The sequence below is a fragment of the Lolium perenne genome, chromosome 5, assembly GCF_019359855.2.
Source record: "Lolium perenne isolate Kyuss_39 chromosome 5, Kyuss_2.0, whole genome shotgun sequence".
Classification (NCBI taxonomy): domain Eukaryota; kingdom Viridiplantae; phylum Streptophyta; class Magnoliopsida; order Poales; family Poaceae; genus Lolium; species Lolium perenne.
The window spans coordinates 119276157-119290077 of record NC_067248.2 but is presented as its reverse complement, the minus strand read 5'-3'; the positions used below and the strand labels follow the sequence as shown (position 1 = coordinate 119290077).

Genomic DNA, 13921 nt, shown 5'->3' with positions numbered 1-13921 from the left:
GAAGGAGTATGTTGCCCCCCGAGGCGACACGGGCAGAATGCCGATGCCACAACCATCGTCACAAGCCGATCCATCGAAGAACATAGCCCATGCATGTATAGATAGTGCTGCTATATTAGTATTGATCCGTTCAGCTATGAGATCGGCCAACGCTTGTCCCTTGACTGCTTTTGCAGGCTGATACCGGAGATCAAACTCCGATAGCGCAAACATCCACTTACCAAGTCGGCCTTTCAAAACAGGAGCCGACAAAGATGTGCTTGACAACGTCGACTTGCATATGACGATGATTTCTGTTGTCAAAAGGATGTGATGGAGCTTGGTGCAGGTGAAGAACAGCAGAGGCATAACTTCTCGACCTCGGGATACCTTGTCTCTGCATCCAACATCCTTCGCTGAGGTAGAATACAACCTTTTCAACGCCCTCGTAGAGTTGCACCACCAACGAAGCAATGGACGTGTCGGCTACCGATAGGTAGATGTAGAACGGCTTTGTCCCGCCGAGGCGGAACTAGCACGAGCGGTGTTGTTAGATACCGCCTAATCTCGTCAAACGCCCGCTGCTGTTACGCCCCCGATGAAACTCGTCATCAGATTTAATCTTGACCAACGCCATGAACGGCTCAATTCGTCCCGAGAGATTAGAGATGAATCGCCGACGAAATTGATCTTGCCGATCGGACGTTGGAGCTCCTTCTTCGTGGTAGGCGGCTGCATGGTACGTACGCCTCCCGACTTTTCAGGCCGATCTCAATTCCTCGTTCATGAACAAGAAAACCTAGGAACTGACCGGCCGTCACACCAAAGGCACACTTCTTTGGATTCATTCTGAGTCCGAACTTCCGAGTTCGGTCTAGGATGCGTCGCAAATCATCTAAGTGTCCTTTCATGGAGACGGACTTGACCACCACGTCATCGATGTAGATTTCCACCAACTTGCCGATCAGATCATGAAAAATATAATTCATGGCTCCTTGGTATGTTGCACCGGCATTCTTCAAACCAAAAGTCATGACCACATATTCGAACAAGCCCACTGATCCTGGTACTCGGAATGCAGTCTTGTGTATATCTTCTGGGGCCATGAAAATCTGGTTGTAGCCGGCATTGCCATCCATGAAACTCAACACCTTGTGGCCAGCAGCTGCGTTGATTAATGTTTCTACCACAGGCATTGGATATTCATCCTTTGGGGTGGCTCTGTTAAGATCTCGAAAATCTATGGCCACACGCCATCGGCCGTCCTTTTTCTCCACAGGTACAATATTGGAGATCCATTCAGCATACCTGCATGGCCTGATGAACCAGGCGGCTAACATTTTCTCGATCTCTTTCTTGACTTCTTCGAGGATTTCGGCCTTCGTCTGACGTGCTCGTTGTTGGAATGGCCGAAATCCTTTCTTGAGAGGGAGCCGATGCTCAATGATGCTCCTGTCTAAACCAGGCATCTCTGTGTAATCCCATGCAAAGCAATCTGGGTACTCTTTTAATAGAGCTATCATCTGGCTCCTGAGATGTGGATCTAACTTCTTGCTGATGAAGGTTGGTCGTGGCTTATCCCCAGGACCAATGTCGACTTCTTCTAGCTCATCAGCCGATGTAAACCCATACCCTAGCTTTCCGTCACCTGTTAGATCGACACTGAACACAGGGAAAACGTGTGGTAAAGATAATATGGGCCGATTGCTGGAATCGGCCCCCATCTTGATTGCATTGCTCAAAAGAGGTTTGCATCTTGTTCGTGCTTCACTATCATTACGTGACATGCTTGAGACAAGATCATTACTTTTTATTTTTTGGGGCCGATCACAAGGATCGGCCTTCCCATGTACGCTCATAGACTTTGCTCCTGTTACACGGTTAGGCCGGTGGATAAGACCAGCCTCACCCCGTTTTTTGACACGTCGATGTACTCGCAGTCGTCCAAAGTGATGCCTGAGAGTGGCTCTTGGCCTTCCGTCTCCCAAACGTTCATGCCAGCCGTTGAAATCTCGGCTGTATCGTCTGCCTGGACGACTTCTACCTCATCTCCATCCTTTGTATTAGGCATTGGTGCATCGTAGATGGAATGCAACAGTTGGCGTGGATCCAATCTCTCCCTAGCAGGACAACGTAAGTGCTCTTGCTATCGACAATGAAGAATGTCGTAGGGATGGTCTTCCTCCCTACGGTCAGATCCACGTTCAGAACACCTTGTGCATCAGATGCTTGGCCGTTGAAATCGCTCAGTGTAACATTGGTCTTGATCAGATCCGAGCTAGAGCGTCCCAACCGACGTAGCATGGAGTATGGCATGATGTTGACCGCCGCTCCGGTGTCCACCAGCATCCTATTGACAGGCTGTCCATTGATATAACCTCGTAAGTACAGGGCCTTCAGGTGTCTGTAGCTTCTTTCACGTGGCTTCTCAAAGATAACCGGCCGTGGGCCGCAGTCAAGTTGTGCCACAGGTGCTTCGTCTAATCCTGGAGCACAAAACTCCGCTGGAAGGATGAACACCATGTTTGTACTAGCCGATGTCTCATCATCGGCTTTCCTTTGCTTGGGGCGCCACTCCATCTTTTGTGGTCGACCCTCTTCGTCCAGGGTTCGTTGAATTTTCGCGGCCAGATCGGGCCGCGCCTTCCTTAGCGTGTGCAGGTATAACCTTTCGGCTTCCTCCAAGCCACGCAGTCGCTGAACCCTACGCTTTTGGGAACGGCTGAGTCCATCAGGGCACCACCTTGGCCGGTGGTACCTGTCCTCTTCTTCTTCGTAGTCATCTTCTAACTCCTCGAGGTCTTCTTCCCGAGAGGACTCAGTTTGCTTGTTCCTAGATGGGAGAGGCCCGAGACGTTTGAACACTGACACGTCTGCTGCACCCTTCTTCTTCTGTCTACATTCTGGGCAGTTGCCGATTGTAGGCAATCGGCTCATTCCTGAATCCCAGTAGTGCTTGAAGAAAGGACAGTCCCAGTGCGTGTCCACGTCGTCTTGTTCTCTTGACCTTTCCTTGGCGCGGCGCTCGTATCTCTCCTCATCGCGATCATGCCGACGATGTCTCCTGGCGTCCCTGCTAGCTAGACGATCCCTTTCATCGTCGCTGTTGTACCGTCGGCGCTGGTCGTACTGACTTACATATTTGTTGAGGAGATGATCAGAGAGAGGTCGTTGATATCGCACATTCTTTACTTCTCCCTCTGTGATGTAGCGTTTGCCATCGTGCCGGAGCCGATCGCGTGGAGCGGCTTCCTCTTTGTCCTTGTTGCGAGAGCGGCTGCCCTCGCCTTTGTCCTTACCAGAGTGGTGCCCAGGCTCGACCATGTTAATGCTCAATGAGAAACCTGGCTGGCACCCTTCCGGGTAAGCGTACTCCACCGTGTTAACGGCGGGGAAGGGGTGTGTGTCGACTTTCATGGCGTACTGGTTGAAAATTAGACGTCCTTGTTCTATCGCCATTTGGATCTGCTGACGCCATATCCTGCAGTCGTTGGTGGTATGGGAGAACGTGTAATGCCATTTGCAGTATGGCTTTCCGTTCAGCTCCTGTACTGTGGGGATTTTGAGGCCTTCGGGTAACTTCAGCTGCTTCTCCTTAAGTAAGAGGTCGAAAATTTGCTCAGCTTTAGTTACGTCAAAATCAAACCCTCTTGGAGGACCTTGTGGCTTAACCCATTTGCAGGACACGGGGGTTGCCCCCCGAGTCCATTCAGCCACTGCTACCTCTTGATCTCCCGCAGACCCTTCATCTTCCTCCGTCTCAACCATGACTACTGCACGCTTGAACTTGTCCTGGTACAGCTCTGGGTGGCGCTGTTCATATAATGACGATTTACGAACCATGTGCGCCAGTGAAGGGTAGTCTGCTTGGGAAGCCATATCCTTGATCGGTGATGCGAGACCCACCACCGCCAACTCGACTGCTTCTTTTTCAGTCAAACGAGCCGAATAACATCGGTTCCTCACGGTCCTGAAGCGCTGGATGTACTCTGACACTGTTTCTCCGCTCTTCTGACGTACTTGTGCTAGATCGGCTATGCCAGCCTCGGAAGCTTCTGAGTGATACTGCATGTGGAATTGCTCCTCCAACTGCTTCCAAGTCCGGATCGAATCTGGTGGCAGAGATGTGTACCACCCAAAAGCCGATCCTGTGAGGGACTGTACGAAGAACCTCACGCGTAGTGCATCTGCAGCTGAGATCGTGCACAACTGCACCAAATATCGGCTTACATGCTCGATAGAGCTGGAGCCATCTGACCCACTAAACTTGGAGAATTCAGGGAGCCGATATTTGGGTGGTAGTGGGATCAAATCGTAGTCGTTGGGGTACGGCTTGGAATAGCCGATTGCCCTCCTTTTCGGCACCATGCCGAACTGGTCTCTCAAGATCGTGCTGATCTGATCCGCAGTGCTAGCTGCAGGAGTGGAGCTCTGAAGATTCGCTGGCGTGGCATACTTAGCTAGCCACGCTTGCTTCTCAAGATCTGAGCTAGCTGCAGGAGTTGAGCTCTGGACGTTTGTCGGAGTGGCGTACTTAGCTAGCCACGTTTGCTTCTCAAGATCTGATCCAGAGGCTCCTCCTGCTGTTCCAGAAGTCCCTGCTGTTGCAGCCTGGTTCGTGAGTGCCCGGGGCCATCGTCGTCCGGCACGTATGTACACGTGTATCCGTGAGGGATCTCCTTAGGCGCCTCATACAAGAACTGGTAGTCGCTAGGATCGCCACCGATCTTGTAGACGACGAATGCCGGTGTACACGGCACCTCTGGTGCTGCCAGCGCGAACGGCAGCGATGGTCGGCTCTGGAGTGGTAGCTCTCCTTGGTGAGTGCCTAGAGCAGGTCCTGACGGAGAGTACTGATGCCTCAAGATTTCATGGAGCACCCGAAGGGCGACACGCTCCAAAGTGTTCACCAGGCTCTCAGAATGGCGGTGTAGCGAATGAGCTACCATGAAATTGATCTCCTGATGCAAGGACCCGGTGCGCTCTTCTGAAGGGGTGGACAGGTCAATTCCATCGAGCGCGCCTTCAGGTGTGAACCCTCTCCACCTGATGCCATGCGAGCGAGTCCTGTGGAAAGAGCCGATGAGGTCGGCTTCGAGGATAGCTTTGACGTCGTCATACTTCTTCTTGAGCTCCTCGGGCAGATCCTCGTACGTGACTGGAGTACCTTCCGCCATCTCAGATGTAGATGGCGATGCAGTTGATGTCGAAGACTGTCCCACCGGGCGTGCCAGAATGTGTTGGCGTCCGAAACCCACCGGCGAGCTACGGCTGGCAACACGAAGAGCCGGGAACAACCTTAGGGCTGCGGCTGGCCCTGGTCCCTCCGAGCGACGGCCCGCAAAGCTCCTAGTACGCACGTCCCGATGCTGGTGCAAGGGCGTGCCACCTGATCTATACCTGATCAGGAAGGTGATGGATTTGCTTCTCTTAGTTTCCTGCATGGCATACACGTAAACATTAAATACGAGCCTCGATCGGCTCTCAGGTTGTCCTGTGAATCGGCTCAAGGAGCCGATCCACCCATGACTCGTATGGGGTTTACGATTGCATGGTGGTCCTGCTTGATCAGAACAAAGCTAAAACGACCTACGACGATCTAGGGTTTTCACCGCATAATCGGAACATCCTACTCGTGATTGAGCCTGGCAGCCACGCACGGTGATCATAAACCGACCCTAGACAAGGCCTAAAAACCAACATTAAGTTGATCCCCGGAACATCTTGTCTAGGGTTAGCAAACTACACCCTACGTGCCACTGGATCATTCAACCCGTTTGTAAGGCCTAACTATGAAGATATTAAACTAATCCTTGATGAATCAAGGAGCGATCATAACGGATCGGATCTACTAAACAATGGTCAAGCAAGATGCCGCCCTTACACCTAAGAAAGGTGTAAGGACGGCTAGACGTCTAAGGGTTGCATGGACGAAAACATGTAGCACGGTAAAGCAATGCTAACCCTAACACATCTATGATAACTACGTTGCTCGCCATCAAAAAGGCTTCAGTACGAGCAACGCATGGATAACGAATAAACGTATACTGCCTAGATCGCAAGATGCGATCTAGGCAGCATGATGTTTACCCGGAAGAAACCCTCGAAACAAGGGGTCGGCGATGTGCCAAGATTGGTTTGTGATGAACGTGATTGTTGTTTTTCTTGATAACCCTAGATACATATTTATAGTCCGTAGACTTTCTAACGTGGGAATAATCCCAACCGTGCACGAGCCAAACTCTAACTAACCGACACGTATCCTATTTATATTTATAGATACAAGGGCAAACTAGCCCAAACTTCGTGTACAAGGCCGGTTCGCGTATTCTTCCATGTATATTTCTTCAAGCCCAATCTTGATCGTGGCCCACCTCTGACTTGGTCAAATTCTGGTGATAACAGGGTCCAAACTGAGAAGAGCTTTAGCCATGCAACATTTTTTGGGGAGATGAGGGCAGCGTGGAATCTGGCGCAGGCGGTGAAGTTCAGGGCGATCGGGGAGAACCTCTTTACTCTACAGGCGTCATCCCTGGGAGATTGGGAGAGAATTGTGGACAATGGCCCCTGGTTATTTTGTAATTGGGCAGTGATTATTGAGCCTTATGATGGCCTCTCGAGGGCAGAGGAGAAGGAGCTTTTCCACATGAAGATATGGATTCAGATCCATGAACTACCTGAGGGATACTATAGGTTCAAGATCATAACCCAGCTCGTCGAGCGTGCGGGTCTGGAAGTGATAACGGTGAAAACGGAGGGCATCAGAGGGAACTATGTCAGGGTTAGGGTGAGATATGATGTTCGAAAGCCACTGGCAAGATGTGTCTCAATTATTAGACAAACTCAACGCCAGCTATTTGTCGTGAGATATGAGAAGCTTGCTTTTTCCTATGAGGCCTGTGGGAAGCTGGGTCATGGCTTCAAAGAATGTGGTTGTGGTGTTTATGAAGAAAAATAGCTGAAGTTTAAAAAGTGGCTCTATGCTGATCCTCCACGCACTAGTTTTGGAGGAGGTTTTAATGGGAACAAAGGTGGAGGAAGATTGGGAAGGGGTGGTCTCGGTAGAGGAGCAGGGCGAGGTACATCCACATACGATGATGATGAAAGTGATGAACTCAAGGATACTGGTACTAGCCCAAAGAAGTCTATTGATACAAATATGGCAGATGTCAATCCTAATGCTCGCAAACGAGTAAATTTTGGTGAGGATGACCCAGAAAGGAGGCAGGGAAGGATGGTCAGCTAGCTGTGAAGGATACAAATATGAATACGGGGGAAGCAGCTGATGAAAGCAGTACATCGTCGGTCGATAGTAAGGGAAATAAGAGAGCGAAGACAACTGGGAATGGAAACACACAAAACTTGGAAAAAATGGCGGGCTCCCTCGAGGAGTGCCGCCAGTCCCAATGAAAATCTTAGCCCTCAACTGCCGTGGCTTGGGTAGTGCTGCGGCAGTCAGAGCGCTCCGTGAAATTCAGGAGCGAAATAACCCCCAAGTGATGTTCTTGTCAGAATCCCACTTGGATAAAACGGGTGTTGAACATCTGAGACTCCAAACATTTATGGATGGAGTGATTGTAGCTGAAAGTGATGGTCGTGGAGGTGGTTTGGTTATGCTATGGAAAAGTGAAGTAAAAATTGAGGAGGTGGCTATCCATACAAATTACATAGATGTGTTGGTGAATGGTGGTGATGATGCACTAAGCTGGAGACTGACAGGCATCTATGGTGAGCCATCATGTGAGAATAAATATAAGACATGGGAGCGTTTGCGCGAGCTCCATGGACAAATTAACATGAGCTGGCTAGTGATTGGCGATTGGAACGAGATTTTATACAGTCACGAGAAAGAAGGGGGTAACTCGAGACCCATGCATCTTATGCAGGCTTTTAGGGACGCCCTAACGGACTGCGGGTTAGAAGATCTTGGCTATATTGGTGACCCCTTTACGTGGAGAAGGAAGAGAAGCCGGCGTTGCTCGGGGATGAGTGAGAGATTGGACCGAGCATGCGGTAATGAGGCTTGGTCGCGACTCTTCCCGTATGCATGTCTGTCCAATCAAGAAGGTCTACGGTCGGATCACCGGCCAATCTTGTTAGATACGGAGTACTATAAAGTGACTGCGACGTCTCACAAGATTAGAAGGAAGAGGTTTGAAGGAAAATGGCTACTGGAGGAAGGTGTCGGATACGTGGTCCAAGCGGCGTGGGATGCAGGAATTGGAGAGTACAGCGGCGATGTGGCTAAGCCAATGGCTGATGGGATTCGTAGCATAGAAAACAAAAAAAATCCTACCGCAAGAACGAAAACCAAGCCAAGATGCAATCTATAAGATGGGAGCAAGGAGAAGATCATGAGACTAACCCTCGAAGATTTCCAAAGCCTACGAGATTAGATCTCGGTGTTGCAGAAGATGATCACTTGCCGCTTTCAAAAGCGCGTAGAAGATCTTGACGGTGCCACAGTCGGGCAGCACCTCCGTACTCTATCACATGTTCGGTGTTGATGACGACGTCCTTCTCCCCGTTCCAGCGGGCAGCGGAAGTAGTAGATCCTCCTTGGAATCCCGACAGCACGACGGCGTGGTGGCGGTGGTGGTGGAGAACTCCGGCAGGGCTTCGCCTAAGCACTACTAGAGGTATATGAGGAGGGGGCGGCTAGGGTTTGGGGAGAGGGGTGCGCCGGCCTGGGTGCCTTGAGGGGTTTGGCCAAGGTGTGGTTGTGGTGGCCGGCCCCCTCCCCTTGTCCCTCATTATATAGGTGGAACACACCAAGGGTTGCCCAAAGAACGAATAAGAGTCCAACTCCAAAACCTTCCATATGGACGAATCCTACTCAGGGTGGGACTCTCCTCTTTCCCTTTGGTGGGGTGGCCGGCCCCCTTAGGTGGAGTCCACCTGGGACTCCTCCTCCCTTTGTCTGGCCGGCCAAGCTTGGTGGAGTCCCACCTTCCATGGTGAATTCTTTCGGACTTTTCTAGAACCTTCTAGAACCTTCCATAAATACACCGGATCATTTTCAAACTTAGAAAATGACTTCCTAATATGAATCTTATCCCCCAGACCATTCCGGACCTCCTCGTGATGTCATGAATCCCATCCGAGACTCCGAACAAAACTTCGAACTCCATTCCATATTCCATATCTACTTAAAACGACATCAAACCTTAAGGGTGTCACCCTACGGTTCGTGAACTATGCAGACATGGTCGAGACTCTTCTCCGACCAATAACCAATAGAGGGATCTGGAGATCCATAATGGCTCCCACATATTCAACGATAACTTAGTGATCGATTGGACCATTTACATACGATACTGATTCCCTTTGACTCGCGATATTTTACTTGTCCGAGGTTTGATCACCGGTATCTCCATACCTTGTTCAACCTCGTCTCCGACAAGTACTCTTTACTCGTACCGTGGCATGTCATCTCTTGTGATCAAGTCACATGCTTGCAAGCTAATTAGACGACATTCCACCGAGAGGGCCTAGAGTATATCTATCCGTCATCGGGATGGACAATATCCCACTCTTGATCCATATGCCTCAACTCATACTTTTTGAATACTTAATCCCACCGTTATAACTACCCATTTACGCAGTGGCGTTTGATGTAATCAAAGTACCCTTCTGGTATAAGTGATTTACATGATTTCATGGTCGAAGGACTAGGTAACTATGTATCGAAAGCTTATAGAAAATTGAACTTAATGGCGTGATCTTATGCTACGCTTAATTGGATGTGTCCATTACATAATTCATTTAATGACATAAACTTGTTATTAATAACATCCAATGTTCATGATCATGAAACTATGATCATCTATTAATCAACAAGCTAGTTATACAAGAGGCTTGCTAGGGACTCCTTGTTGTTCACATAACACACATGTATCAATGTTTCGGTTAATACAATTATAGCATGGTATGCAAACATTTATCATAAACACAAAGATATGTAATAACCACTTTGTTATTGCCTCTTGGGCATATCTCCAACAGTCTCCCACTTGCACTAGAGTCAATAATTAATCTAGATTACATTGTAAGGTACCTAACACCCATGGCATTCTGGTGTTGGTCATGCTTTGCCCTAGGGAGAGCTTTAGTCAACGGATCTGCCACATTCAGATCTGTGTGTACTTTGCAAATCTTTACTTCACCATCTTCGATGTACTCGCGAATCGAATGAAAACGCAGCTTGATATGCTTTAGCTTCTTGTGTGACCTTGGTTCTTGTGCATTGGCAATGGCACCCATGTTGTCACAATAGATGACTAGTGGGTCCAATGCACTAGGAACCACACCAAGCTCAACAATGAACCTCTTCATCCATACCGCTCCCGATGAAGCCTCCGAAGACGCTATGTATTCCGATTCAGTTGAAGACTTCGCCACCGTGCACTGCTTGGAATTACTCCAGCTTAACGCAGCACCATTCAATATAAACACGTACCCAGACTGAGACTTGGAGTCATCAGGATCAGTGTTCCAACTTGCATCGGTGTAACTGGTTACAATGAGCTCTTGGTCACCGCTATAACAAAGAAACATATCCTTAGTCCTTTTCAAGTACTTCAGGATATTCTTGACCGTTGTCCAGTGTTCCATTCCTGGATCACTTTGATATCTGATGGTTAAACTATCAGCATGTGCGATATCCGGTCTAGTACACAGCATAACATACATGATAGAGTCTACTGCCGAGGCATATGGGATTTGATTCATCCTCTCTCTTTCTTCTGCCGTAGCCGGACCTTGAGTTTTACTCAAGACCTTACCTGGCAACATAGGCAAGAACCCTTTCTTGCTTTCATCCATTCTAAACTTCTTTAGAATCTTGTCCAGGTATGTACTCTGTGAAATCCCTATTAGGCGTCTTGATCTATCTCTATAAATCTTGATGCCTAAAATGTACGCTGCTTCACCAAGGTCTTTCATTGAAAAACACTTATTCAAATAACCTTTTATACTGCTTAATAGTTCTATATCATTCCCAATCAATAATATGTCATCTACATATAATATCAGGAACGCTACAGAGCTCCCACTTACTTTCTTGTAAATACAGGCCTCTCCATGACACTGTATAAACCCGAAGTCTTTGATCACCTTATCAAAGCGTCGGTTCCAACTCCGGGATGCTTGCTTCAGTCCATAAATGGAACGCTGAAGTTTGCATACCTTGTCAGCATTTTTAGGATCGACAAAACCTTTGGGTTGTACCATATACAACTCTTCCTCAATGTCACCATTAAGGAACACTGTTTTGACATCCATCTGCCAAATCTCATAATCAAAAAATGCAGCTATTGCTAACAAAATCCTCACAGACTTTAGCTTTGCTGCAGGTGAGAAAGTCTCATCGTAGTCAACTCCTTGAATTTGTCTAAAACCCTTTGCGAAAAGTCGAGCTTTATAGACAGTAATATTACCATCAATATCTGTTTTTCTCTTGAAGATCCATTTATTCTCGACATACTTTGTTATCATACATGGATCCCATTTCGGATTTCATGGCTTCATGCCATTTGTTGGAATCTGGGCTCATCATCGCTTCTTCATACGTCGCAGGGTCTTCATCATTGTTGTCCACAATCATGACATTTAGACAGGGATCATACCAATCAGGAGTGGTACGTTCCCTCGTCGATCTGCGAGGTTCAGTAGTTTCCTCGTTCGAAGTTTCATGATCATTATCATTTGCTTCCTCTCTTACCGGTGCAGGCTGCACAAGAACATCTTCCGGTACTGCGCTACTCTGATCTACGAGAGAAGGTTCAGTAACCTCGTCGAGTTCTACTTTCCTTCCATTCACTTCTTTAGTGATAAACTCCTTCTCAAGAAAGGATTCGTTCTTGGCAACAAAGATTTTTTCCTTCGGATCTGTGATAGAAAGTATACCCAATAGTTTCTTTAGGGTATCCTATGAAGACGCATTTCTCCGTTTTGGATTCTAGCTTGTCAGGCTGTAACTTTTTTACATAAGCTTCGCAACCCCAAACTTTAAGGAACGAAAACTTAGGTTTCTTCCCAAACCACAAATCATACGGTGTCGTTTCAACGGATTTAGATGGTGCCCTATTTAAAGTGAATGCGGATGTCTCTAATGCATAACCCCAAAACGATAACGGCAAATCAGTATCTTGTGAAAGTACCATATCTAAGAGAGTTCGATTACGACATTCGGACACACCATTGCGTTGTGGTGTTCCCGACAGTGTCAATTGTGAAAGTATTCCGCATTTCTTTAAATACATGCCAAACTCATAACTCAGATATTCGCCTCCGCAATCAGAACGCAGAAACTTAATCTTCTTATTACGTTGATTTTATACTTCACTTTGGAATTCCTTAAACTTCTCGAAAGTTTCATACCGATGTTTCATGAAATAGATATACCCATATCTACTCAGATCATCCGTGAAGGTTAGAATATAACGATAACCACCGCGCGATGCTACACTTATTGGTCCACACACATCGGTATGTATGATTTCCAATAAGTCTGTAGCTCGCTCCATTGTACCAGAGAATGGAGTCCTAGTCATTTTTCCCATTAGAATGCTTCGCATCTATCAAGTGATTCAAAGTCAAGTGACTCAAGAAGTCCATCGGAATGGAGTTTCTTCATGCGCTTCACTCCAATATGACCAAGACGACAGTGCCACATATAAGTAGAATTATCATTCAATTTAATTCGCTTAGCATCAATGTTATGAACATGTGTATCACTACTATCGAGATTTAACAAGAATAAACCATTCATCTCAAGTGCATGACCATAAAAGATATTATTCATAAAAATAGAACAACCATTATTCTCTGATTTAAATGAATAACCGTCTTGCATTAAACAAGATCCAGATATAAGGTTCATGCTCAACGTAGGCACCAAATAACAATTATTGAGGTTTAAAACTAATCCCGAAGGTAGATGTAGAGGGAGCGTGCCGACGGCGATCACATCGACCTTGGATCCATTTCCAACGCTTCGTCACCTCGTCCCTCGCTAGGCTTCGTTTATTCTGTAGTTCCTGTTTCTAGTTACAAATGTGAGCAACCGAACCAGTATCAAATACCCAGACACTACTACGAGAACCAGTAAGATAGACATCTATAACATGTATATCAGATATACATTTCTTCTTCTTGACAAGGCCGCTCTTCAGATCATCCATGTACTTGGGGCAACTCCGATTCCAGTGCCCCTTCTCCTTGCAGTAATATCACTCAATATCAGGTTTAGGGCCAGCCTTAGGCTTCACAGGAGGCGCAACAACTTTCTTGTCGCCCTTCTTGAAGTTTCCCTTCTTAGGTTTGCCTTGCTTCTTGAAACTGGTGGTCTTGTTGACCATCAACACTTGGTGTTCTTTCTGTATCTCAATCTCAGCAGATTTCAGCATGGAGAAGAGTTCAGGTAACTCCTTGTTCAAGTTCTGCATGTTGTAGTTCATCACGAAGTTCTTGTAACTTGGTGGCAGTGATTGGAGGAGATGATGAATACCCGGCTGGTTAGGAATCACTATCCCCAAGTCACTGAGCTTCTTCGCGTGCCCGGACATGGTGAGCACGTGCTCACTAACGGAGCTGCCCTCTTCCATCATACATCCAAAGAAGTGTTTCGAGGCCTCATAGCTTTCGACGGCCGCATGAGTTTCAAAGATAGCTTTTAGCTCATGGACCATCTCATATGGGTCGTGGTGCTCAAAACGCTTTTGGAGCTCCGCCTCTAGGCTGCACAGGATGGCACACTGAACTTGAGAGTATCGAATCACCCGAGTCTTGTAAACATTCTTTTCGTCCTCAGATACTGCAGGAGGTTGTAACACCCCAAATTTCAATAAAAAGAAAGTTAGAGAATTCCAGAAAGCAAATTTTCAAACCAACAAAAACTTTTCTATTTGCATATAGTACCATGCATAGGACTTGTGCATTT

General features: G+C 47.4%; 1 protein-coding gene across 1 annotated transcript; it reads left to right on the top strand.

Annotated features, from left to right (window-relative positions):
* Positions 1–6430: 6430 nt before the first annotated feature.
* LOC127303526 (uncharacterized) lies at positions 6431–6937 on the top strand. Its single transcript, XM_051334249.1, has one exon. The coding sequence runs from the start codon at positions 6431–6433 to the stop codon at positions 6935–6937; it is 507 nt and encodes a 168-aa protein (XP_051190209.1).
* Positions 6938–13921: the final 6984 nt, after the last annotated feature.